The 24,649-nt window shown below is 41.9% G+C and overlaps 2 protein-coding genes across 2 annotated transcripts in view; both read left to right on the top strand.

Moving 5' to 3' along the window:
- LOC306914807 (kelch-like protein 24) overlaps positions 1-24,649 on the top strand; it is a gene marked incomplete at its 5' end in the record, with an annotated part of 245,141 nt that overhangs the window by 92,079 nt on the left and 128,413 nt on the right. The window lies entirely within an intron of this gene.
- On the top strand, positions 17,560-21,509 carry LOC306915832 (uncharacterized protein; the record flags this gene model as incomplete). The annotated part of the gene is made up of 6 exons (XM_079493471.1): positions 17,560-17,676; positions 18,537-18,683; positions 18,759-18,890; positions 19,285-19,395; positions 20,097-20,258; positions 20,988-21,509. 6 exons carry the CDS (start codon positions 17,560-17,562, stop codon positions 21,042-21,044), a joined length of 726 nt encoding a protein of 241 aa, XP_079349597.1. The 3' UTR covers positions 21,045-21,509.

Genomic DNA, 24,649 nt, shown 5'->3' with positions numbered 1-24,649 from the left:
GCAGGGAGGGTCATTGGGGTCATAAAACTAAGAGTAAAAATATTGACAATTTCGTCAACAAATACAAAACTAGACTAAAACGTTAGAGGGACTAGTGGAGAAGAGATCCAGTAGCACTAAAAGTCAGTAATTTGATGTTTGGTTGCGTTCGGGTGTTGCGTTCTGAATATAGCAGATCTACAAGCTTGTGAGCTTGTAGATCGGCTATTTTCAGCATGCATGTGTACAATCTGCCATTGCGATGCCATCAAGACCATTCTAAAATCTTATGGTATTATTTAGTCAACTAACTGTGACTAAAACTCAAAGGAATTTTATTCAAAAGACTGACTAAAACTACATCAGAATTTGGTGTCAAAATCAACACTGTTAAATACCTGAATTTTCTGCGCCTTTGTTGTATAAATGTTGGCCATCCACAATCATATCCCCCGAACCGACTTTGGGCTTTCGGTGAGTGCCTCCAGGCACATTGCCACTATTGTGGGTCTTGCCTGTGTACTTTAAAGAAAAACAAGACGAAAGGAATACACAAGTGCAAATGGGTTATCATCATTCAGAGTAATGAGTCGAACGTGCAGATCCATGTGTTTCATTTGGAGTGGTTTGTTCAGACTATAGTCGAACATCAAGGCGCCTGCCTGGATAACTTTTACGACTTAAGTGAGGTGCCATTTCAAATGTAGTGAGGTACGCTACGCACACAGTCGCACATTTTGTTTCCCTACACATAATTTTGGACGCTATTGAACCGTCAGGAAACATATCAACTTGTTCAGTCCATGCCATATTGAAAAAGAAAGTACACCTCTTGTTCCAGTGAACAACGAAGTCTTACCCTGCGCTCACACTGGCAGCAACAAGAAAGCATTTCCAATAGCGCTCACCAGAAACTGCCCACATTTTGAACAGCACTGATGCCGGAAGAGAATTTCCCATAGATTTAATCCATAGACGTTTCAAAAAATACATAGGTTTTAAGACTAGAATCATACTAGTGGCAATGGACATCATGAATCCTGACCATAAAACATTTGTTTCTGTCATAAAAATATAATATAGAAATGCCAAATATGTATACAAGACCGTGTACATTTTTAAGAAGAAGGAAATACTCATCCCATACATACACCATGTGCATGCTCTTCCTAATGCTTCCAATCACGTTAATATAGTGGCTGAGATTGTAGTGTTTTCCGATGATGATGTACGATAACATTTGCACAGTAACGCAAGCTCCAACAATCAGAGATGACTTTGGGTAGGCCTACTATATTTCTCCATGACATTTGCTTAAAACTAGATTGATTGCACACAGACGTGTGGCTTCTACAGGAGCATAAACATGGTTTACCACATGATTCATTTATGGAGATTTACGAGCCATAGCCTATAGGCCTACTACAAACAAAACATCTCCATCCAGGGTTTAACACACTTACACATCAATGTATAGCGGGTGCTTTAATTAAGGATACAACTACAAACCCAGCGTGGTTTAAGGTTTAAACTTTAGGACAACATATCTATTTGGAACAGATATTTGTTTGTTCCAACCTTGGATCAAGACTAGCCCGTCTCCGGACCCCCCGGGTTGAGCTCCTTTGGACCTACCACGTAGGGTCCGGTCTCACCGGCGTCAAGCGACATGGGATGCCATCTGATTTCCCCTGACTTAGCCCTGTGCTGCGGTGTGGGTGTCACGCTGACATATTCCAAACGAAGCATATGAACGCTATAGGAGACAACGAACCATCTGACCCCCCCCCGCGAACGGCTCAGAAGCCGTTAAGTATTTTTAATGTTTGTACGACCGTTTTGGCAGCTCTGAAATTCTCTCTTGTTGACATCCCATTGTACCGCCTCTCGGCATCTCGGTTGGCTAGCAGCGCCTCCCTACGCGCCTCGTAGGCGCAGCTAGCCAACCGAGATGTCAACAAGGAGGGACCGAAGAGAGAATTTCAGAGCTGGCAAAACGGTCGTACAAACATTAAAAATACTTAACGGCTTCTGAGCCGTTCGCGGGGGGGGTCAGATGGTTCGTTGTCTCCTATAGCGTCCATATGCTTCGTTTGGAATATGTCAGCGTGACACCCACACCGCAGCACAGGGCTAAGTCAGGGGAAATCAGATGGCATCCCATGTCGCTTGAATCCGGTGAGAAGGAACCCTACATAAAGTCATCAAAATGTCAGAAACTTTAACGTAGGGTTCCGAAAGGAGCTAGATCAAGACCTACCATAGATTTTATCGAGTAAGCTATGACTTTCACTTCGATAGAAATAGGCTATTGGTGTATAAAAAGTGTAATAGTCCTAAAGATTTGTGTATAAAACGTGTCATATTGATGTAAATTGAATCAAACGTCAGCTTTTACCTGGCTGTAGCGCAGGGACGAATTCTTTTCATAATCCTCATGCCCCCCCCCCGCAGCCCCGCCTCCTCCCCGCCGCAGCGGGGAAAAAAGAATAAGTTGTTGTTTTCGCCGGTACTTTTAGATTGGTAATAAACACAGCGGTACGATATATGAAAGCATTTTATATATTATACTATTGGTATTTCACACAGGTGTTGCCAAATAACTAATATGACATCTAGGTCATATCAATTTAATCTGCAGAGGCTGGTTCTCTCTGCACAGTGCACAAACTGACTGACCAGCTAACGTTTACCTACTTTAAACCATAATATGACAAACCTTGGATTAATTCTTCTGAAAACGAGCAGCACAAGGTAAGTGATTCACACATTCAGGCGGGCATATTATTATGTGTAGCTGCTGCTGACAGTCCACTGCGATAAGCATTATGACAGAAACAGAGAGAGAGAGAGAGAGAGAGAGAGAGAGAGAATTGATATATAAATATAATGCACTCGTCTCTAACTCTCTCTCTCTGATCATCTTAAAGCTCACAAGGGCGGCATCATTGTGAATTTATGAGTTTGACTTTAGAGCTTGAATATATATTCGCTGGTGCGCAACACCTCTGAATGTCAGATAATTGCTCGTTTAGATTGATTCCACCTGCTGGTACCAGGTCGACTCGCCCCTTTTCCAACTCGCCCTCGCGAAAAGTGAAGACGGCTCGCCACAGAATTTCGAAAAGTGACGACGGCTCGCCCCGAGCCGTGGAGAGCCCGCCCCCATAGTGTGGACAGCTCGCCCCACAGCGTGGATATCTCGCCCCAACGCACGGATATCTCGCCCGTGTTTATTTCATGTTTATTTTACCTTATTTCTCATATTAGAACATTGTTTGTCAAAGGAGAACATTTAGAACCCAGGGCTGCCAAGTCTCACGCTTTGAGAGTGAGAGTCACGTAATTTGACCTTTTACCACGCCACACCTTTCTCACGCACGCACAATACCCACGCCGAGGGGGGCATAAAATGTGCCAAAAAAGCCAAGCCGGCTATCATAATAACAATTTTCTCCGCGGCTCCCCTGCGTAATAACGCGCGCCCATGTGTGCGTCCTCACAAACGGCAAAAATAGCCGATCTGCAGGAGATCATGCAGCGCTGTTATATGCTGTTGCAACAGCTTGCTGGCTGGCTGGCTGGGTCTGAGCACGAAAACAGCGTGGTTGTTTATCACCACCTGTGCGCAACCAAACGCAAACACAAACACACATGCACATATTAACTGTATATATGATGATTTCGGGTGTGCCAGTACAGTACAGTACAGTACAGTACAACTAAGGTCCCTAAGGTCTCACTCTTGGTATTTTCTGAAACTTGGCAGCCCTGTAGAACCAGTTAGAACCCGTTTGTTGTTGGTCAAATGAAAATTATGCATGGATAATGAATGGCTTACTCCACTCCATTGTTCTGGACTTTCCATTCCAAGTACAGTACTTGAAATTCCAAGGTGTTCCATTCATCCATTACTGAAATGAGTTGTTGTTGTACTACCATTATGTTAAACTTGGGCCACAGCCATATGCACTCATGTTTAATGGAGTTGAAACAACAGATGTTCAGGAGGAGGAGAAACGCACATTGGCCCTGCCTTCATGCCACTCTCCGCCCTCTACGTCAATTTACCTGTCCCCATTTATACCTGCCCAGTACCACCAAGAATCCTCCATGTTTTCGCCCGCCTCGCTGCGTCGCACACTAGCCGCCTTCAAATCATGAAGGCAGCCAATTTACGTGGAATCTTTCACAGACTTTCATACTAGTCTACTACTACTAGCCATATGCACTCATGTTTATGTTGCATGTCATGGTAGGCCTACTGCAATTTTGTTGTTCTACTATTCTGCTATGTCTGCCTAAAAGTACAGTACTTGAAACCTGAATGCTTCATTGACAGACCTTAAAAGTACAATAAAGGTGAAACACAGAGGCCCATAGAAAAAATAATGTGGGGAGAATAGGCTACAGACATGACTTCATGAAATATGAATATTTGTATTTCACTTCAATATATAAATGATGATATATGACTTGACTCACACATTACTATTTACACTGCAATACATACGCATCAATACAAGCACCATGTTATACTCTACTATAATTAATTTAATGAACATTATTAGTTTCATTAATTTGCTGTAAATATTATAATGCCTTCATATTTCGTCTTCCATGTGAGAAAATGTTCCTTTTATATAAAGTAAATCTGACTGTGATCTTTATTCTTTTTATTATTTCACAATGTATTATTTAAAAACAACTACAACGTATTTTGTTTCAGATGAATAATAATAATAATAATAATAATAAAACTTTATTTGTATAGCACCTTTCATGACATGAAATGCAGCTCAAAGTGCTTTACACAAAAAAAGAAAAGAAAGGCAGGGCATAAACAATACAGTGAGGACATGAATAACATTTTTTTAAAAAGACAAATAAATCAATTAAAAGCAAGGGTGTAGAAGTGGGTCTTGAGCTGACCTACAGTCATGTAGGTAGGAAGGTGCGAGACCATTGAGACCATTGAGACCATGCGAGACCATTGAGTATGCAACAGGGGGCAAATACCCCCCACTCCCCCCACCAACAACTCACACCTTGGTAAAGGGGTTACCTGATTGGTCAGAGAGGACCCTAAGTACCCTGACTAGACCCCATATATACTGGATCTTCAGAGCAGATCATCTGAATCTAGAGAAAGCAGCAGGACTCAACGGACACAACATGCCTACATTAATGACCAGAAGAAAACCGCAGAGCAAAGGACTAAAACTCAAAGTAGGAAGTCTGAAAAAGCACCGCTTTGAACCATACCAGTGCTCTTCAAGGACATCATGTACAGGTAAGGATCAATGACCAAATGAGGAAAAAAGACTTGTATTAGTATGGTCTGAGTCACCTATAGTAAATATATACCATAGATGTCTCTATAGCATATTCTGTCAAAATGCTAATAGATATTTATGGCATTTTATTAGATTCAAAGTGAGGATACTTGAGCTAATTAATCACTAACTGTGGATTCAAAATGTCTCTTTCATAATCTCTGTAGTCCCTGAATCAGCAGTGATAATAGATATAATGATTTAGATATAATGATAAGGAATTATGCAGCTATAGTTAAACAAAAAGTGGAGATATATATGTCAGATATATCCAAGATGCCAATGGAATGTCATGGTACTTATTGGTTATTTTGTATCATAATCCAATTGACTCTAAATTCTCTGTCTCTCTCCTCTCTCTTTAGGTGGTTCCATGGACAAAGCCATCCGACACTCCAACATATCCAGCTCTGAACCAGAGTGGGACACAGATGAGCCGGACGTGTTCATCTCTGAAGATGTCCCGTCCGCAGCGGTCTACATTGACATCTTGAACACCAACTCCCCCGTGATCTTTGACTACACCGCCGAGCAGGGCCTGTTCAAGTTTATCGTCCCTTCCCCGGCGGCTTACGTCGACATCCTGACCACGTCTGCCCCCCAACACCACGCCATCGTGTCCTGCTCAGATGTCCCTAATTCCCCAACTCCCCAATTCCCCCACCCTAGAGCAACCACGCCACTGACCAAAGTGACCACCAGCTCCTCCTCCCAAGACTCTGATGGTCCAGGGTTGGATTCAGAGAGTTGCATAGCCGAACAGGACATGCTGGATTGGGGCCAGTACATCGTCATGAGCTTCATGGAGGAAGGGAGCTACGGGATGGTGGCCAAAGCCATCAACACGCGTACATGTGACATGGTGGCCATCAAGATAATAAAGAAACGCAAGAATTACGACCAAGTGGCAGAACACGAGGTAAGGCATTGCTTTGGGGACTTTTCAAAAAAATGTGTGTGCATCATTTGTTATATGACGCCGTGTCTAAATCTGTCTTCTTGTATTCCCAGATGGCCATGTTGCAAAAGCTGAGAGTCCTGGACCCTGACACGTGTGGAATAGTGAGATTTCACGACAGCTTTGTCCACAACGGATTGAGATGCCTGGTGTTTGAGTCTCTGGATGTCGATATCCTGGAATTCTTGAACCGAAGAGATTCTCGTCTGTCCATGACGGAGATGAGACCCATCGTCCAGCAGGTATGAGTTTTAAATGAGAAGTGATGACAACAATATTGAGTTAAATTTCACAACTCCTTTGCTGCAGTGCACATATTAATCATGCTCTTTATTCTTGTCTTGCAGCTTGCCGTTACACTCCAGGCCCTGAAGGGAATCGGTCTGATCCATGCAGACATCAAATTGGAGAACATCATGCTGGTGAACCAAGGAGAAGAACCCCTCAGATTCAAACTCATTGACTTTGGTCTGGCCGTTCCTGTCTCTGAGACCAAGCGACGGGCCATCGAGCCCATTCTGGAGTACAGGTGAGTTCTACTCTTCGACAATGGCTTAAATTAATGTGTTTTACTGTTTGACTGCATTTGACAAGATAGTTATTGCATTGCTATAAAACTTTATTTTCTTTTACAACCCACAGAGCACCAGAAGTATTCCTGGGCCTCCCACTCACAGAGGCCCTTGACATGTGGTCACTGGGCTGTGTCATGGCTAACGTGATGCTGAACGAGGAATTAATCAGCGGCGACACCGAATACGATGTGGTGAGTAATCTATTGATGAAACATTTAAAACAGAATGCTTTCAGACTCTACTCTGAACAAACACTGTAGTTACACGTTCTTCTTATGAGCTGGGAGTTTACTTAAGACTGAATTGTTGAATATCCTCTGTTTTTTTTTCTTTCTGCAGCTTCAATCCATCTTCTCGATGCTTGGTATGCCAGCACAATCTCTCTTGGATGCCGGACTAAAAACCTGCAACTATTTCATCCCAGAGAACAATATGTGGAGATTTAAGGTATCCCCCCCCCCACAAACACACACACACTTGGTGTAATAACTTCCTCTCTTATATTCAAGTATCCTTGCTCATATTAATTCAAATCACTGAAACTAACTTTTGTTTTGTTTTGTTTTGATATAGAAACCAGAGGAGTATTACGTAGGGGGAGAGAAGAGGAGAGGAGAGAGAAGAGAAGAGGATGAAGACGAGGATGAGGATGATGAGAGCTCACTGGAAGAGGATGAAGACGAGGATGAGGATGATGAGAGCTCACTGGAAGAGGCGTTCGACTTCGACGATGCCGACAAAACGTCTTGTGACGTCTTCATGGACCTGTTGAAACGGATGCTTCACCTGGATCCAGAAAGGAGGATAACACCTGAGCTGGTGTTATCCCATCCCTTCATCACCACCAAGCCATTTTTTTCATGATGGGTTCTCAGATTGAGTCCCACCAAACCACCTCGTAGCAAGTTCACAAATAGTGTGGGATCTTGAGGTGGTGTTTTTTTTTTTGTGTGTGAAATAAAATTGGAAATGCTTCTTTTGCAAGAACGCACAACAGACTCAATGCATAGATTACACTCCCCTGCTGTTGCACTGCATGGTACTGTCACTTATGTCTGTTAAGAGACTGAATCTGTGTCTGCTGCTGGAAATGTTTGACTACTTGCAAAAGAAGCATTTCCAATTTTATTTATTATTCCCATGCACATTATGTATCTTAGACATTTTATATTAGACATTGTGTTACGTTCACATCATAACATTGTATTACATTTATTTCAGCAGGTGCCACTAAAGTCCTTGTTGCTTCCCAATTACATGCATTTTTTTGCTGCTATTATTGAAGTAGCGTTGTGTATATATATTTTTGTTCAACTTTTTTTCTTCTAGTATTGAAGAAGCGTTTTTCTTCTAGTATTGAAGAAGCGTATATATTTTTGTTCAACTCTTTTTCTTCTAGTATTGAAGAAGCGTTTTTCTTCTAGTATTGAAGAAGCGTATATATTTTTTTTGTTCAACAATTTTTTAAAGTGGCATCTGTATATATTATTTCTCTCAAATAAATGGTTACATTCCTACAGTTGATCTGTTGTTGTTGTTCTTGTTGTAGTAACGAGTCTACGACCCATCACACTCAAACAAAAGAGGCTGATGACCCTCTTCTTTACTTTCAAAACTCAGAGTCAATAATAAGGCAAAGCAACATCATAACACATCATGTTGTATGTCAAGACTGAAGTAGTCGATGAAATGAAATGAAATGATTACTATATTTACCCAGGGTATCTGGGCTAAGCTCAAGAACTTGTTTCCAGCCAGGCCCTGCTCATAGAACACATTTCATCGTAGTGGTTCAATGCCTTGTTCAAGGGCACTTCAGCGGTGGTAATTTTAACGTGTCGGACAGCTGATTCTAACTGGCGACCTTCCGGTATCAAGACCGCTCCGCTATCCGTTCGGCCACCGATCCCAGATAATCCCCCCCAATCATCACAAACAACACAGGAATATGCAAGAGCGCAGCACAATCAAACAGCTGTCAGTGAGACATAACAGCTACATGTAAAACTCTCTCTCTCTCTTTGTTGGGGCGACTTCTCCGGACTTTTGGGGGAGTTGGAAAAGGGGCGAGCCGTCTCGTATTCCACCTGCTTAAGCACCCAGATTAGCTTTTCAATGCCTGATCTTCATGTGTACAAGGGGACAGGCAACGCGGTCCACCACCCCCCGCCCCGGACAGACAGGAAAACAGACGTGTTAAGGTGTCAGACTTGGATGGTTAGAACAGCGCGATTACATACAAAGTCAATGCAAGCGAGAATTGCGCGAACGGGCGCGACCTGATGCGGCACAAACGGGACGAACCGAGGCGAATATATATTCAGATCCAATTCCTCATGGGGGCCGAGATCCCTGGTCCAATTCCTCATGGGGGCCCTGGCCCCCCGGCCCCCACAGACTCTACGTCGTTGCTGTAGCGTACCTGCAAACAGTTCAACCTGCAAAGTGAATTCAGACTGAGTAGCCACCCTAATCTAGTAAGAGAGTGGCGACACTAGTGTTGACTCCCATTGTAACAATGGAATGCGGAAGTGCTCATTATATCTCAATGGGATAGTTCCAGCCATAGGAGCAATGTTTGGAACTATAGCCCATAGGCACCCGATTTGCGGCGAGATCAAAGCGTGTCGCTACTCTCCTACTCTACACTCTGAGTGAATTGATCCCACACTTTGTTTTTCAATCAAGACTGATCATCTGCACTCTGCACCACACACACGTCACGCACGCACGCACACTCCTGTGATAGTAGCCTAGAAATTAGATGGCTAGTGGTGAAACTTTTTATATTTAATTACATTATAATAAATAAAATAAAAGTTATGTTTTTTTTAGCGATACCATGATATAAACATAGCCCATACCATATCTATTTTCATTTTGCTTGGGTAGAAATAATTAATAATGCTAAAAAATAAATGTTTTGGACATTCATCATTCAGCAATGATGTGAGGCTTCATACATTTTTTCAATAGTGCATAATGAGACGATTTACATATTTGAATACATTGTCTATTTTAAAACCAGTATGGACACAATGGATGTTTAATAGCAGACATTGTATTGAACTGTACTTTACTGTGCTTGTTTTTGGAAACTAAGTATTCATTGAATACTAATAGTTCAATCCAAAACCATGGACTGTTTTGATAGAATCCATCATATTCAGACACATGTAGTGTCTGCTGATGGACACTAGATGGGGTCCAAACAGCAGCTGATGTACACAGTGTTCCATCACTACAGTTCACACAACTTCACAACTTTTGAGGGGCGCCAGCCCCGCCCCCTCCTATAGGCCTACACATGTTTAATGTTTGTCTTTAGTTCAATGTTTGATTTGTAAACGAATGAAGTTTACAATGAAGTCCGGGGAAATGTACGTCATGTGTCATTTCACGTCGTATTGTCTCTTTATTGTTAATGGTGTTTAAGGTTTGCGTTATACACATATGGAACACATGATTGAACCATGGCAAATATTAACCAATTCATCATGTAGAAGACAAAAATAAAATGCCGTTTTCTGCCGGTTGTATAGTTCAGGAGCTATGTTGATCTAAAGATTTTCATTTTCATAGCCGAAAAAAAAACATATATGGGACAATAATTAGCTCTGGGAACATCAAAATCATCAACTAGACAAAAGGATTATAAAAAGTTATAGGTTAGAAAAATATATCTTTCGGGTGCATGGGACCCCAAGAATCTCCTCCTCTCCATGGAATTTGGCATCATCATGTCTAACTGCATTGCTCCACAGTTACATTGATCTTCCCTGGTAATATCTTCAGAGGGACAGTATCATCATCCGTGAAAATGAATGGAAAGAGTAGGTGTATCAGTGACGATATTAAAACGGTTGGAAACCACTGATCTAGTCTATAGAGCGTCGCAGTCCCGCCCCCTACCATGGACCAGGAAATGAATCCCAATGCATTTTTCCCATAGACATTTGCAAAAGTATTTATTTAAAGACGGTTACGCCGCGGACAAAGCCAACTCGAGTCGTGACAACTCATGACAACACAAACAATATTTTGGACCAAACAAATAATTACAAAGAAGAAAAACAACAAAAAAAGTGTTGTAACCTGCCGTTTTTTTCTTCTTTCTAATTATTTTTTCGGCCCCAAAAATTGTGTTTGTTGTCATGATTTGTCACGACTCGAGTTGGCTTTGTCCGCGGCGTAAACGTCTTTAAATAAATACTTTCTGAAATGTCTATGAGGAAAATGAACGGAGAATCATTTCCTGGTCCATGGTAAGGGGCGGGACTGCGACGCTCTATTAAACATACAAATATTGACAAACAATATCTGGTTTTACTTTGTTATAGTTGGTTTACTAAACGGACTAACTAGTTCTCTTTTCCTTGTTATTTCTGGTTGAGGCTTCACAGTTGAAGACCTTTACAGTGAAATGGCTTTTATTTCTCATTTTATTTTGAAGTTTCAGTCCACAACGGTGTTTCAACCAATCAGAAGTTTCCATCCACTCAGGCTATGGAACGCTGGAACTTCACAACATTATGACATCATTGTTATGACATCATCATTCTTACCATATATGGCCAGCAGCATCTTGCGTCTGGCTCCAAACGTGGCCACACCCACTTCCTTCAGGTCTTCGTCAGACAGAGTGAGAAACGTCTGGAAGTCAATCTGACACGCACGCACGCACACACCACACACACACACCCAGTCATTATGACATCAGCACATTATGACACACACGTACATCAACACATGTAGCCTACACAATAGAGCGTTGCAGTCCCACCCCCTTTCAGAAAGACGCGAGGCACCAGGAGATAATTCCCCATTCATTTTCCCCATAGTTTCAAAAAGTATTTATTTAAAGACCTTTAAAAGCCTCGGACAGATGACAACTCATGACAATAAACACATTTGTTTTTGGACGAATAAATAATTAGAAGTAAAACAACAACAAAGTGTCGTACCCTGCCCTTTTTTCATCTTTCTAATTATCTGTTCGGCCGAAAAAATTTGTTTATTGTCATGAGTTGTCATCTGCCGAGTTGGCTTTGTCCGAGACTTTAAAGGTCTTTAAATAAATACTTTTTGAAAAGTCGGGGGAAAATGAATGGGGAATTATTTCCTGGTGCCTTCGCAGGGGGTGGGACTGCGACAGTCTATGTAATACACAGTGTGTGTGTGTGCGTGCGTGCGTGCGTGCGTGTAAGCGTACCTCTTGTTGTGTGAACACATCAGTGTATTTGGCCACGCCCAGCTGCTTAAGCAGCTCAGCCAATCGGTCGCAGTCCTGCTGTGGTGACGGGCTTCGCTGGCTGCAGGTCGACGCCCTCCTGGATGAGGACACGCCCCCACTCTCCACTGGAGGTCAAAGGTCAAAGAATGTTGGTGTTATTTTTTACCAGTAAAAATCACATTGAGACTAAAGTCTCTTTTACAAGTGTGAACTGGCCAAGAGACAAGGCAAATAATGTTACACAGCTCTGCCAGTACCAACAAAATAAATACAGGACAACATTTAGGACAGACAAATAACATTCGTAAGTACAGTACCCACTACCTATAAGCTCAAGGCAAAAACAGGAAGATCTAATAAAATGACCAATAAATACTGAAATAAAGTAACAATGTTTGCTACTAAACTAATATATGACTAGACATGTCCGATGCCTCGAAGCAGGAGCATATAGTGCCAGTATTTAGAAGCTCGCAGAAAGTGTCGTGTCGCCCCCTACTAGAAGAAGATGTAAACATAGGGAAGGAGTTGTGATCTGGTGATGAAGAGGAGGGTGAAGATGGTGAGACGAAGATGTGGAGCCGCGTCTGTCTCGCCAGTTCTCTGAGTTACTCTTCGGACACGCCCACTACAAGAGAGAGACAGACAGGCAGAGAGACAGACAGAAACATCAGTTACTCCTCTGCCACGCCCACTGAGAGACAGACAGGCGGAGAGACAGACAGGCATGGGCAGACAGACAGACAGACAGACAGCTGAGTTACAGTTAATAGATTTTCATATTTAAGTTCATTTTAAAAGAAAATACTAATAACAATTTTAATATTTTAATATAATAAAAACAATAAAGCTTTTGATACTGGCATCCTATTTATATGTCGTTAAAATAGTATACTTAATATAATAATATAATAAAGCTTTTCTCTATAAATACTAAAGGTAATATACATTGAATGAAACATAGCATTGAATGTTTAAATACTAAAGGTACAATACAGTTTAATGAAACATAGCATTGAATGTTTAAATATAAAATGTATTGAATCTTACCTGCACCTGTCCCTGGGTGGCGCCGTTGGTCAGGTAGGGCTTGTATGAACTGCGTCGGCCAGTCAGGCGCAGTTCGTCTGCGGGCATGGAGCTGTGTCGGCCAATCAGACGCAGTTCCTCGGCGGGCATGGACTTGGAGAAACCCAGACCGCTCCAGGTGTCTGTCGGAGTTCTGACCTCCGAGAGCACTGGCTTCCTCTGCATCGCTACACACACACGCACGCGCACGCACACACACACACACACACACACACACACACACACACACACACACACACACACACACACACACGCACACGCACACGCACACACACACTTTTTGAAATGGGGGTCCGTAGACTAATGCATCTCAAACTGAGGGTCCTTGAAATTAAACGAGTTTAGAATCTCTGCTAGAGCCGTAAAAAGTATTAGTTTGCATTGCACAGTGCGCTCAGTGCGCTATTTCCGAACGCGCCCTATATCTCAATGGGGTATTCCTAAATAAATAATTTGAAACACAGTGAGGTCAAGGGTCAACAACTCACCTCGGGTCGCTGACAGCTTCTTCTGCTCATATAGTCCAGAGGCTTAGTGCACTTTTTTAGGAGAATAGTGCACTTGCGGATAAAAGCGCCAAATTTTGTATGAGGCTTCTTTATGTCATGCTAAAGGATTTTAGCCTAGGAGCCCTTGTCAAATATCTATTTTAAATATCAAATTGCAAGACTATCAATGAAATATGTGAAATATGTGAAAATCCGCCTAGTATTTTTCAGACTATATACATCATAAAATGATCAGATTACTTCCAAATGTGATAAAGTTGACTTATTTTGACATTATTAAAGTCACAGAACATGAAATATCATCAATAACACCTTTATTGCAATGAAGAATACAAATTAATATGCATCATAGTGCGAAACATGTTATAGAGCTGTGCGCATTCTGCCTAGCTGTCACAATTGCATTTGCAAAGTGGGGAACAGTCCAAATTTGCATTGCTGCATTGGCAGGTATACATCACCTTTACAGGTGCATCTGATCAGCTCTCTGCAAGCTCTGGAAACCTTTGGAATGGTCAGTAAACTAGCACCCATGACCCTTCTTCCTTGGCCCATAGTTTTGTGGAGAAGGAATCATTTGATGGCTTTGTGTGCTGGTGGCCCAGATGCCTGCTTGGTAGACTGCCCGTTTCACATGTGAGTGCACCCTGGGTGGGAGGTAATTTCTCTATCGTTCGATTTTGTTCACAGAAGAGTTATTTTCTTTTTTCGTTGATGGAGCTCAAAGGACTGGATTTGTCGTACAAAATTACTGTCAGTCTTTCAAGCTCCCGGAAGTGCTGGCAGTCAACATCTAGTTGCTGGAAGGGATGCTTTGCCAGATTGACGAATGTTTCTGTCGCAGGCAGCATCATAGGCTTGCCAGGTCCGCCAAGCTGACTTCTTACCCTTTCCATTAATAGCCGGGGAGCGGGAATAGAGATGAACCTGTGATGTCATGACATACTTTTTATTTGTGTTTTTTCTATTAACTTGGTCATTAAGGAACACAGAATGAGAGGTCTGCTCTGACCAAATTAATAGAAAAAAAACACAAATAAAAAGTATGTCATGACATCACAGGTCCTCTCAAATTTTGGGTGACTGGCTCCCCGGCTATTAAGGCATATGTTGTGTCACAACCGGAATATGCGTGAAACATAGGCAGGGCTCGAGATTTGGGTTCCCCTAGGCTATTGCAGTCTACCAAGCGGGCATCTGGGCCACCAGCACACGAAGCCACCAAGTGATTCCTTCTCCACAGAACTATGGGTGGGTTAAGGAAGAAGGGTCATGGGTGCCAGTTTGGCTGACCATTCCAGAGGTTTCCAGAGCTTGCAGAGAGCTGATCAGATGCACCTGTAAAGGTGACTGTAGTGTAGTACCTGAAAATGCAGTAATACAAATTTGGACTGTTCCCCACTTTGCAAATGCAATTGTGACAGCTAGGCAGAAAGCACAGCTCTATAACATGTTTCACACTATGATGCATATCCTTGTACTATAATGGAAAGGGGGAGCAAACCAATATATTTATCCGTCCGGCTTCTCCTACGAAACTTGGCAATTCTGCTCAGCAAGCCATCCTGGGAAGCAGTATAGGGGAAGGCCTCTCGGAGGACATGAACACCCTTTCTTCATACCTGAAGGACTGCCGCCTCAAGCTCAGTGTTGAGAAGACTGTAGCAACAATGTTCCACCTCTACAAAAGGGAAGCAACTCGCCAAATCAACATCATGGTCGACGGTGCCCGGCTACAGTCCCAGTCCTCACCGACATACATGGAGTGAAGCTCGACAGAACACTGTCCTTTAAACAACACCTGGACAGTGTTAAGGGAAAGCCCGTGCCGCACTGATACAGCATCTAGCTGGCACCACGTGGGGAGTCACCACAAAGACACTGCGCATCTCCACCGAGGCCCTAGTTTTCCCTGCCGCTGAATACTGTGCCTCAGCCTGGAATCGCCCCAGCAGAGGTCAGGCGAGAAGCAGCCACACTGGCCCTCACTCGGAAGGCACAGTTGAGCAAATCTCATCTCCTCCACAAGGTCGTCACGGAGACACCACAGCGTATGCATCTCAAGTCCCGGCGGCCCTTTGCCACACAGGCCCAGGAACTGCTCGGCACAACACCAGCCGACACCTCCAAGGCTTCCTGGGTGAAGGCAAGATGGAGAGACCAGTGGAAGGCAGCAGATCCTTCCAGGCTTCACTACTACATCGAGGATCTCACAGATGTTCCTGGCCAGCGCCTCCCCCTCAGGGAGTGGACAACCCTCAACCGCCTGAGGACGGGTGTGGGACGCTTTGGTGCATCCATGCAGAAGTGGGGTCTCACAGACAGTGCCCACTGAGAATGTGGGGATCCATTACAGACTGTGGAACACGTGCTGACCAGCTGCCCCACATACCGGCCACCAAATAGTGATCAAGGCTTAATTGACCTAGACAATGACACACTGGACTGGCTTGCTGCAATGGAGCTGAAGGTCTAAGGACATATACGACAGAAGAAGCACAAACAAATTCTACATGCCACAGGAATCCATCTGCACTATATTGCCTCCGCTCACCTGTCATATGTATTGTACAAATTTGTGTGCCATACTGTTATTGTGCAACATTTAGCTGTGACGCAAATTATATCACAATTTCCACATTCACCGACCCCTCCCCTTTTCACTTCACACACACACGCACACACAGCAGCACGGTATGGTACAGTACAGTATGGTACGGTACGGTAACGTACAGTCTGGTACAGTACGGTACAGTAACATACAGTATGGTACAGTAACAAACAGTACGGTACAGTACAGTACAGTACAGTACAGTACAGTACAGTACAGTACAGTACAGTACAGTACAGTACAGTACAGTCTGGTACAGTACAGTATTGTACAGTACGGTACGCTACAGTATGGTTCAGTACCGCACCCAAAATGTAGTCTGACTGAACAAGTGGGCACCCGGACAACTGGCCACCTGGATGGTGTGGCGCGAGACCGTCCGATGGCCGGTCGAGTTATAGTTCATTTGTATGTATTCTTCATTGCAATAAAGGTGTTATTGATGATATTTCATGTTCTGTGACTTTAATAATAGTCAACTTTATCACATTTGGAAATAATCTGATCATTTTATGATGTATATAGTCTGAAAAATACTAGGCGGATTTTCACATATTTCACATATTGCATTGATAATAATGTCTTGCAATTTGATATTTAAAATAGATATTTGACAAGGGCTCCTAGGCTAAAATTCAATAACTGACCCTAACGAACCATCATGCAAAAAATTACGCTTTTATCCGCAATTGCACTATCCTTTCACTAAGCCTCCGGACTAATAGTCCTAAAAAAACACAAACAGGAAATTATGTCATAGTCCTAAATAACACAAACAGGAAATTATGTCATATTCCTAACTAACACAAACAGGAAGTTGTCATAATTGTGTGCTGTGTCACTGCGGTACTCTCTTTTTTTGCAGAGCGTGGGAGTCCTAAAACACTAAGCCTAAACCTAACCCTAACCCTGTAAAACAAACGCCCCTTCAGCGAGCATCGACTCCCACTCTCAGGTAGTGTCACTGCTGTCTGTGAATTCCTATGGACTGACAGCAGTGACGCCACTACGTTTAGTAATATAATATGGGCAGCAGGGACGAAATGTTCTTATAATCGTCGTGGGGGCACGCCTGTTCTTATAATCGTCGTGTGTGTGTGTGTGTGTGTGTGTGTGTGTGTGTGTGTGTGTGTGTGTGTGTGTGTGTGTGTGTGTGTGTGTGTGTGTGTGTGGTGGTATTAAACCAGAATAGAACCTTTCGTCTGAATGTGTTTTCTGATAATGAAGATAACACTGTACAATCTTTTACTTTTAGTAACAACTCATTGTATGCATATTCTTCCACCTCAGAAAAAGGCCAATGATCCCTCCAGATTTAACAATCGAGGAGGGAACCTTCTTAAAGAACAGAAGCACAGGTCTGATATACAGAAAGGCCTGTCCAAGGTGAGCAGATCGTTAAATGTTTTCTATAGGCACAAAATGCATTTGTCTGCACGCTTGCCTGATGACAAAATGATCACCGATAACTCTTGGTATTCAAATGCTACCCATAGAGGCCCACTTGTTTTGGTTTTGTAATTGGCATTGCATGTGTCGACTATGCCTAGAGCCAAAAAAGAAACTCCCTGCCCTGCATCTCCCACAACAAACGGAAGGTTTGGGAAGTTACTGCTTACTGCATGGTTGGTGCATAGTCAACACTGGCCAGTAGGTGGTGCTCTTTAAGCATGTACTGTATGATCTTGGTTCAACAGGCCAATGCATATGGCCATGGCTTGCAGTTGAACTGCAAGCTTAACCCTGGCAACCCTATTTAAAGCCTGTCAAAAATGGCAGTTTAAAAGCTCATCTAACCAATTGTGAGCTTGTAGATTGACCATTTTGTCTTCACTAAATACAGGGATGAGTCATTTAAAAAATAACAGACATTTTGATGAGACAAAAGTGTCAGGTACTTTATTATTATTTATTTTTTTACATCATGCATTACTGGTGTTACTACAATTTACAATTTAGGCATTTAGCAGACGCTCTTAATCCAGAGCGACTTACATTAGGCAAGAACAAAAGCAAAATCCTCAGTGTTAAAAAAAAATCACACCCGTGTGAACTGAGTGGTGTAATATAGCCTGTCTGACGTAATGAAATCATGTCTGACGTAATGAAATCACACCCGGGTTTACAGGGTGAACATGGCAACCATGCTAATTTTTTCTGCACAGACTAACAAAGCCAGTTGTTGGAGTGGTTTACACCACTCAAAAATGACCCGGTTTGGTGTCAATGTCCTGTTTCGTCTCCAGCTCGAGAAGACCCTCAAGGCACAGGTTGAGGCGTGGCAACAAGAGCACGCCAAGGACGTCTTTGTTAACGGGCAGCAGTTCATCAACTACATGGCAACGAAGTGGAACAACCTCCAGGCAGAGAAGGAGCTGGAAAAGATGGAGAGGGTAAACCACACTGGACTAATAATCAAGTCATCTAATTTGTGAACGGTTTTTCAAAACGTGTTCCTTTTTTAACAGCAACAGAAGAAGCTGAAGCTAAAGGAAGAGGAGATCCGCTTCGGCACTACAAGAATGACCCCAGCCAAGAGGCGCCTGGCAGCCACTCCCACCTTGCCAAAGGTCAGCTCCGCGCCTGCCAAAATGGCAAAGGTAAGATGCTGTGAAGAGTTGTTGTGGTTCATAGCAATTGAATGAATACAAAAAAGAATCTAACCCATTTTGACCTGAGATCAGATTCTAAAAATGTCTTCTACATCCTGACAGTTTTATGAAAAGGCTATGTTTCTATGTCAGTCGTTCTTCGATTTTTCAAAAATAGCAGACCCACAAGCTCGTAGCGCGCCACTCGGTGGCGCGCTATGATCTTGTAGATCTGCTATTTTTCAATAGCTAAAGCATAACATAATGCTAACACCAAAAGGGGTTCCCGCCCAGAATGGGTGTATATGGATTTAAAACGTTTTATAATAATTAAGAAAATTGTTGCAGCCCTAGTTCATTATAAAATCATTCTGCACGGTAACCCACTACCTTCATTCCACAGTCCACCAGCTCCCCAACACTCTCCACATCCAAGGCTGCCCACACTTCAGGCTTTGGAACAGCTAGCCTTAAGATGGCACTCCACTCCAAGACTATACTGTCTTCTAGCCAGGTATGTTCACACTGATCTCCTGCCATGGTTTGTCTTTTTGAGTGCTGCAACCACTCCCTTACGGAGTTATGTGTGTGTGTGGGTGGGTGGGTGGGTGCCTGGGTGTCTGGGTATGAGCACGAAAACAGCATGGTTGTTTTTCACCACCTGTGCGCAACCTAACACACACACAGGCACGCTCGTCAGGAAAGTTGAAAAACATGTATTCAATGAGATTTCATCACTGGCAGTGTGGATGCGGTGTAAGGCTCTTTTCTTTCCTCATGAGTTCAGACAGAGTAGTTCATAGTGGTACAATGAACCTACATTCAGGCGAGCAAAGTCCCAAGGAAAAATAAACTACAATGACATCACTGTAGTCACTAGTCTGGGCAACACACTTTTAAAAAATGAAGTAATGACATGTAGGGAGATATTTACACTACTATAAATGAAAGGTGGGAAAGCATGCCAATTTTGCCAACGTTTTAACCTGGGTGTTTAGAAATGCAAACCGCAAGTAAGTCCACCTGAGTATTGACAGACTGTACTGTACCATCCTGTATGTACCACCCTATATGGAAAAGGTTGACTTGTTCTTTTAAGGAGGTTTAAACATTATGGGTACATTAATCATTGGGGAAAAAAATAGAGTCCGCAACACTGGTTTTAGTTTTAGTTTAGTTGAAAGCAAAATGGTAACTCTTGGTTCCCCTCCCCAGGGCGAGAGAACCCCTGGACTGAGGAAGCCTCCGCGTGCACTGGAAAAAACCACTGAGAACAGCAACCCCCAAGGCTCCTTAAGCCCAAGAACCAATGAGAACAGCAACCCCCAAGGCTCCTTAAGCCCAAGCTTGTCTGTCAGAAGCTACTCAGAATTTGCGGTAAGTCTTTGACTGTACACCAGGGGTGGGCAACTTTGACGATAGAGGGCCACTATATTTCCACACTCACTCCAGAGGCCCACATTGCATATTACTGTCGTAGCAAAAATAGCCGATCTACAAGCTCAAAACGCGTCGCAATGTGACACGTTTTGAGCTGATATGTAGTAGTTTCATTTGTATTTTGTATAATGAGTTTCATCATTTCAGATGTGATGCTTAATGTTAATTTGTTGACCGACACTAGGTTTATGTCTGACTCTCCACTGCCAACTTAAACTTCCTACACAAGACCATAGTTAAAAATGCCTCAATGGAATAGGGAGACAACACAGATGGATTTTCTAGTTCTAGAAGTCTTTGGTTGAACTCAAAACATCAGAAGGAATTTCCTCTTAGAAGAGCAACATGTTGGGTGTTTTATCTCCTCTGCAATATACAGTCTATGACTGGTTTGTATGCTGGTTTGCATGCATAACATTATTGTTTACATTCTTGAGGTCTTAACAAAAAGTGAATTATTGGCTAACCCTGCACTAAATACTACCTACCGTAACATCCTTCAGGTACCGTAGTATTGGCCATTATGTTTCTCTGGTTATTTCACAGGTGAAATGTATCTTGTTTGTATCAGTATTCAAATCTCTAACAGAAATGCCTAGTCTAAAGACTAGCAGTGCCTCTTGTATGTGAACAGTTGCTGGAATGATGCTTTTCCTTTCCTTGCAGCAAGAATTAACCATGGAAGGGCAGATGAACTCCACTGAAGTCTCGCATCACCAGTAACTGCAACCAGGAGCATCTAATTGCAGTGTTAGGCTTTTAGTTTCAAATATCCATAACCTGGATATCTAAAATCCACATTCTGCATAATCTACAATATTCTTACTAGGAGAAACTACCATTTCATATATCTACAATGCAAGTCTTACTAGGGGAAACTACCATTTCAGATATTAAAAAAAACATTCCTTACATCCATAATTTAATTTTGTACATCCAAAAATACATTGTGACTAGTAGAAATCTAATTATGGATATCCACAATTCATATTATGACTAGTGCAAATGTAATTTAGTATATCTGAAATGGTAGTTTGTCCTAGTAAGAATTAAATTATAGATATCCAGAATGTTTTTTTTAGAAGCAGTTAGGGATATCTGAAACTAAAAGCCCCATACACATGAATGTCAAAAGTGATGTCATTCCTCCTAGGAAGAATGAGGTTATGGATATGGACAGTTAGGAGGAATGTTGAGGGTGGTTTGATTAAACGTTTTAAAAAAAACGGCTTGCCATAGACTGTTTAATTGTATAATGTATAACTGTATAATTTGTTTTTATAGAATTTGAAATAAAATGTTATGTTGTCACACGTGTACTTTGTGTCTATTTGTAATGAATGCATGAAGCGTATCTTTCTTACCCTGAACTCCACATTTAAAACGATGGTCCTCGGTTGAAAGCAGAACGATGTCCTTTTCTATATCGGTGTTTGGTTGTCATTTATTTCCCACGTACTGCAGCTTACTGTACGTATATCTGCTGCTCATACTGCATAGCTACTTTTCGTTTTCACTTGATTTGAAATGATGTCATTGCACCTGAAGGGTCTGAAGTCTACATTCACACAGGTTTCATCATCTGTGTTTAAGGAGTTTACTAATTACTGATAGTGACTGGTATCAATTCAATCTTTATTGCAGTACAAAACAACGATAGATTAAAAAAATAATAATATGGAAGGAAATATACAATAAAAAGAGTTCCACAATGTTCAGTTTCGAACATACAGACAAGTTTGCCAATGGTTCCACAGTCTGGAGGAGAACCTGACAACTACGTAACGGGTTAGTAATGACATCAATGATGTAATTTACTGACTCAGATACTCTGCACATAAATCTATTCATAAGATTGCGCAGCACAGCAGAGCAGGTGGGGACCCCAACACTGACGAACATGTGGCTTGCACTGGAGCTTCTTGGAGCTCTCAGTAGCAGCCTCATACAGTCATTGTAGGCCACTGTCAATCTTATATGACATGTTGCCACTGCCAGATTATTGGCAATTGCTATCATTAATTACTGTAGCTCAATGTGAGTTTATGTATGGTCTAACTGCTATATAATTTCACACATCAAAAAGTACTGTATTTATATAAACACTAGTGACACACTCAAGCAGTCTAGCCTGTGTTCTGTGGTTTACAACGGTCTTCAACAGGTGGTCTGCCAAATCCTTGACAGGAACTTCCCTATTCTGGCAGGAACCCAAATAGATCTACAGGCTTGCTGCAGTGCTGTGAGCTTTGTAGGTCGGCCAGCTTTGGTGTAGTTTGGGGGGGGTCGTCTCACTGCGAGGCGGTGTGAGCAGTGAGGAACAGTCAAAACTAAATATAATGCCTACTAGTGCTTGTCAGGGTGGGGGTCCCCAGTTCAAAATTCTTTAAGGGATCTTGTCCTGAAAAGTTTTGGAACCCTTTATTTGCACAACACTGATCGTGCTCTCAACTTGTGTCAAGTCTATTATGAAAAGGTTTAATCTGCAACACAATTTCATGTATTTCATTTCATGTCTCTCAGCTAAAGGGCCTGAAAAATGTTGTGACAACACCTGTTTTACAACATGGGCATATCTGAAGTTCAGCCCATTAGGGCTCTGAGTAGGCTAATCTTTACTAAAGCAAACAACTGGTAGGCTACAAACTTGGGAAATGTCTCAATATGAAGCTCACTTGAAAATGTGTTGCGGCACATGGAGAGCAGAGTTTGACAGCTAAGTTAATTCTCCATTTAGATAACTAATTTGTTAAGGGTCATCGAGCTAAATAAGAATTATCAACTTTACTTTCCAAGACCAGTGGACCGCTTTCTGAACTGTTTACAACCACTGTCAAGTCCGGAAAGTGAAACAGGTGAGCCTTATTCGATTTGTTCAAGTATAAATGGAACTGAGAGACATGGCTAATGGTAAACTGGTCTTCGAAAACCACATTTATTTGTTTATTGAAAAGGATAAACATACCATTCAAAATGTTCACCAAGATATTATTTTTTTGCTTGTGTTTAAATGTTTGCAGCCATGGGATGTCGCTAAGTTGCAGATGGATGGAGCATAAATTCAGACAGTACAGTGAAAACTCGTTGCTTTTGCTGGCTAAGCTGGTAAGTGGCTTTTGGTTACTCACAAGGATGACTGAAAACTATCTTGACATCTTTCACTAGTTGTCAGAGTGGACAGAGTGTGTCTAGTGTGTGATTTGAAAGAAATTGAAAATTAAATTCATATTTTTGTTTTACTGCCCATTATATGAAGAATTAAGACATGTATTATTTTGTAAAATGACAACCATCTGTGTTAACTCTTTCTGGTTAGAGGACTATGAAAAACTGGAATTTTGTTTTAGGAAAGGTATTTTTGCTTTAGCAGACTTTTTATGCAAAGCGTGGGAAAAAAGGCAGAATGTTTTGTTTGTGTAAAAAAAAGAAAAAGAAAAACTGTTTCTTGTACACAATGCAATACTGACGCAATGATTTGTATGGTGTGTCCTATAAGTCCATGTGGGCTGGGCGCCTTGGGCGCATGACACAAAAATAAAGAATCTATCTATCTATCTATCTATCTATCTATCTATCTATCTATCTATCTATCTATCTATTTGTCTAATATGCTAAATGTTTGTGTCAAACGTAGGGTGGAGCTTTTACAGAGGAGGATTCTGCTGCAGTTCCCTTCCCACATGGCCTGTACACTCGGGCATTTAAAGCATCGGTAAGTTCTGAGTCATAAAATGTCTTTAATTCTTAAACATGGGAAACGTGGGGGGTAACCTATATATAATCTCCATCCTTTTCATTCTGAGACTATATGGCTATGTGAGGTTGATAACACTTTTATAATGGACCGTTTAAAGCAGTTTTAATTAGTACTTAATAAACATTAATAGTACTGCAGTAGCTTATCAATTTGGCGGCATAACTGCTATACCATTATAAAGCATTCACGGTTTACTGATCTAAATGACAACACACCTGCTGAGGAGGTATGTTGTCATTTAGATCCATTTCATTATTGATTGGATGAACAATTATTCTTCTGGGGCTGCCTAAATGCCTATACAGTATGCTGATGTAGGTTATAGTTCATTAGTAAATGTTATAAAGGACATAGTTATTATTTATCTGTCTGTATTCATTATATATTTATTAGTTAATAGTGCTATCACCTATGAATAACTAACCACTACTCATACATAAATTGATAAATTAAATGCAGTATAGTAGGCGTTAGGCTATGTTTATCATTTAATCAATCAAATCTACAAAGTAAAGCAACTGCATTGTCACCTGCTATAGAACCTGAAGACAAAATAATGTTATGTTCTCAG

This window comes from Electrona antarctica, assembly GCF_951216825.1.
Source record: "Electrona antarctica genome assembly, chromosome: 22".
NCBI lineage: Eukaryota > Metazoa > Chordata > Actinopteri > Myctophiformes > Myctophidae > Electrona > Electrona antarctica.
The sequence above is the reverse complement of the archived record's forward strand: the minus strand, read 5'-3'. Positions and strand labels throughout refer to the sequence as shown.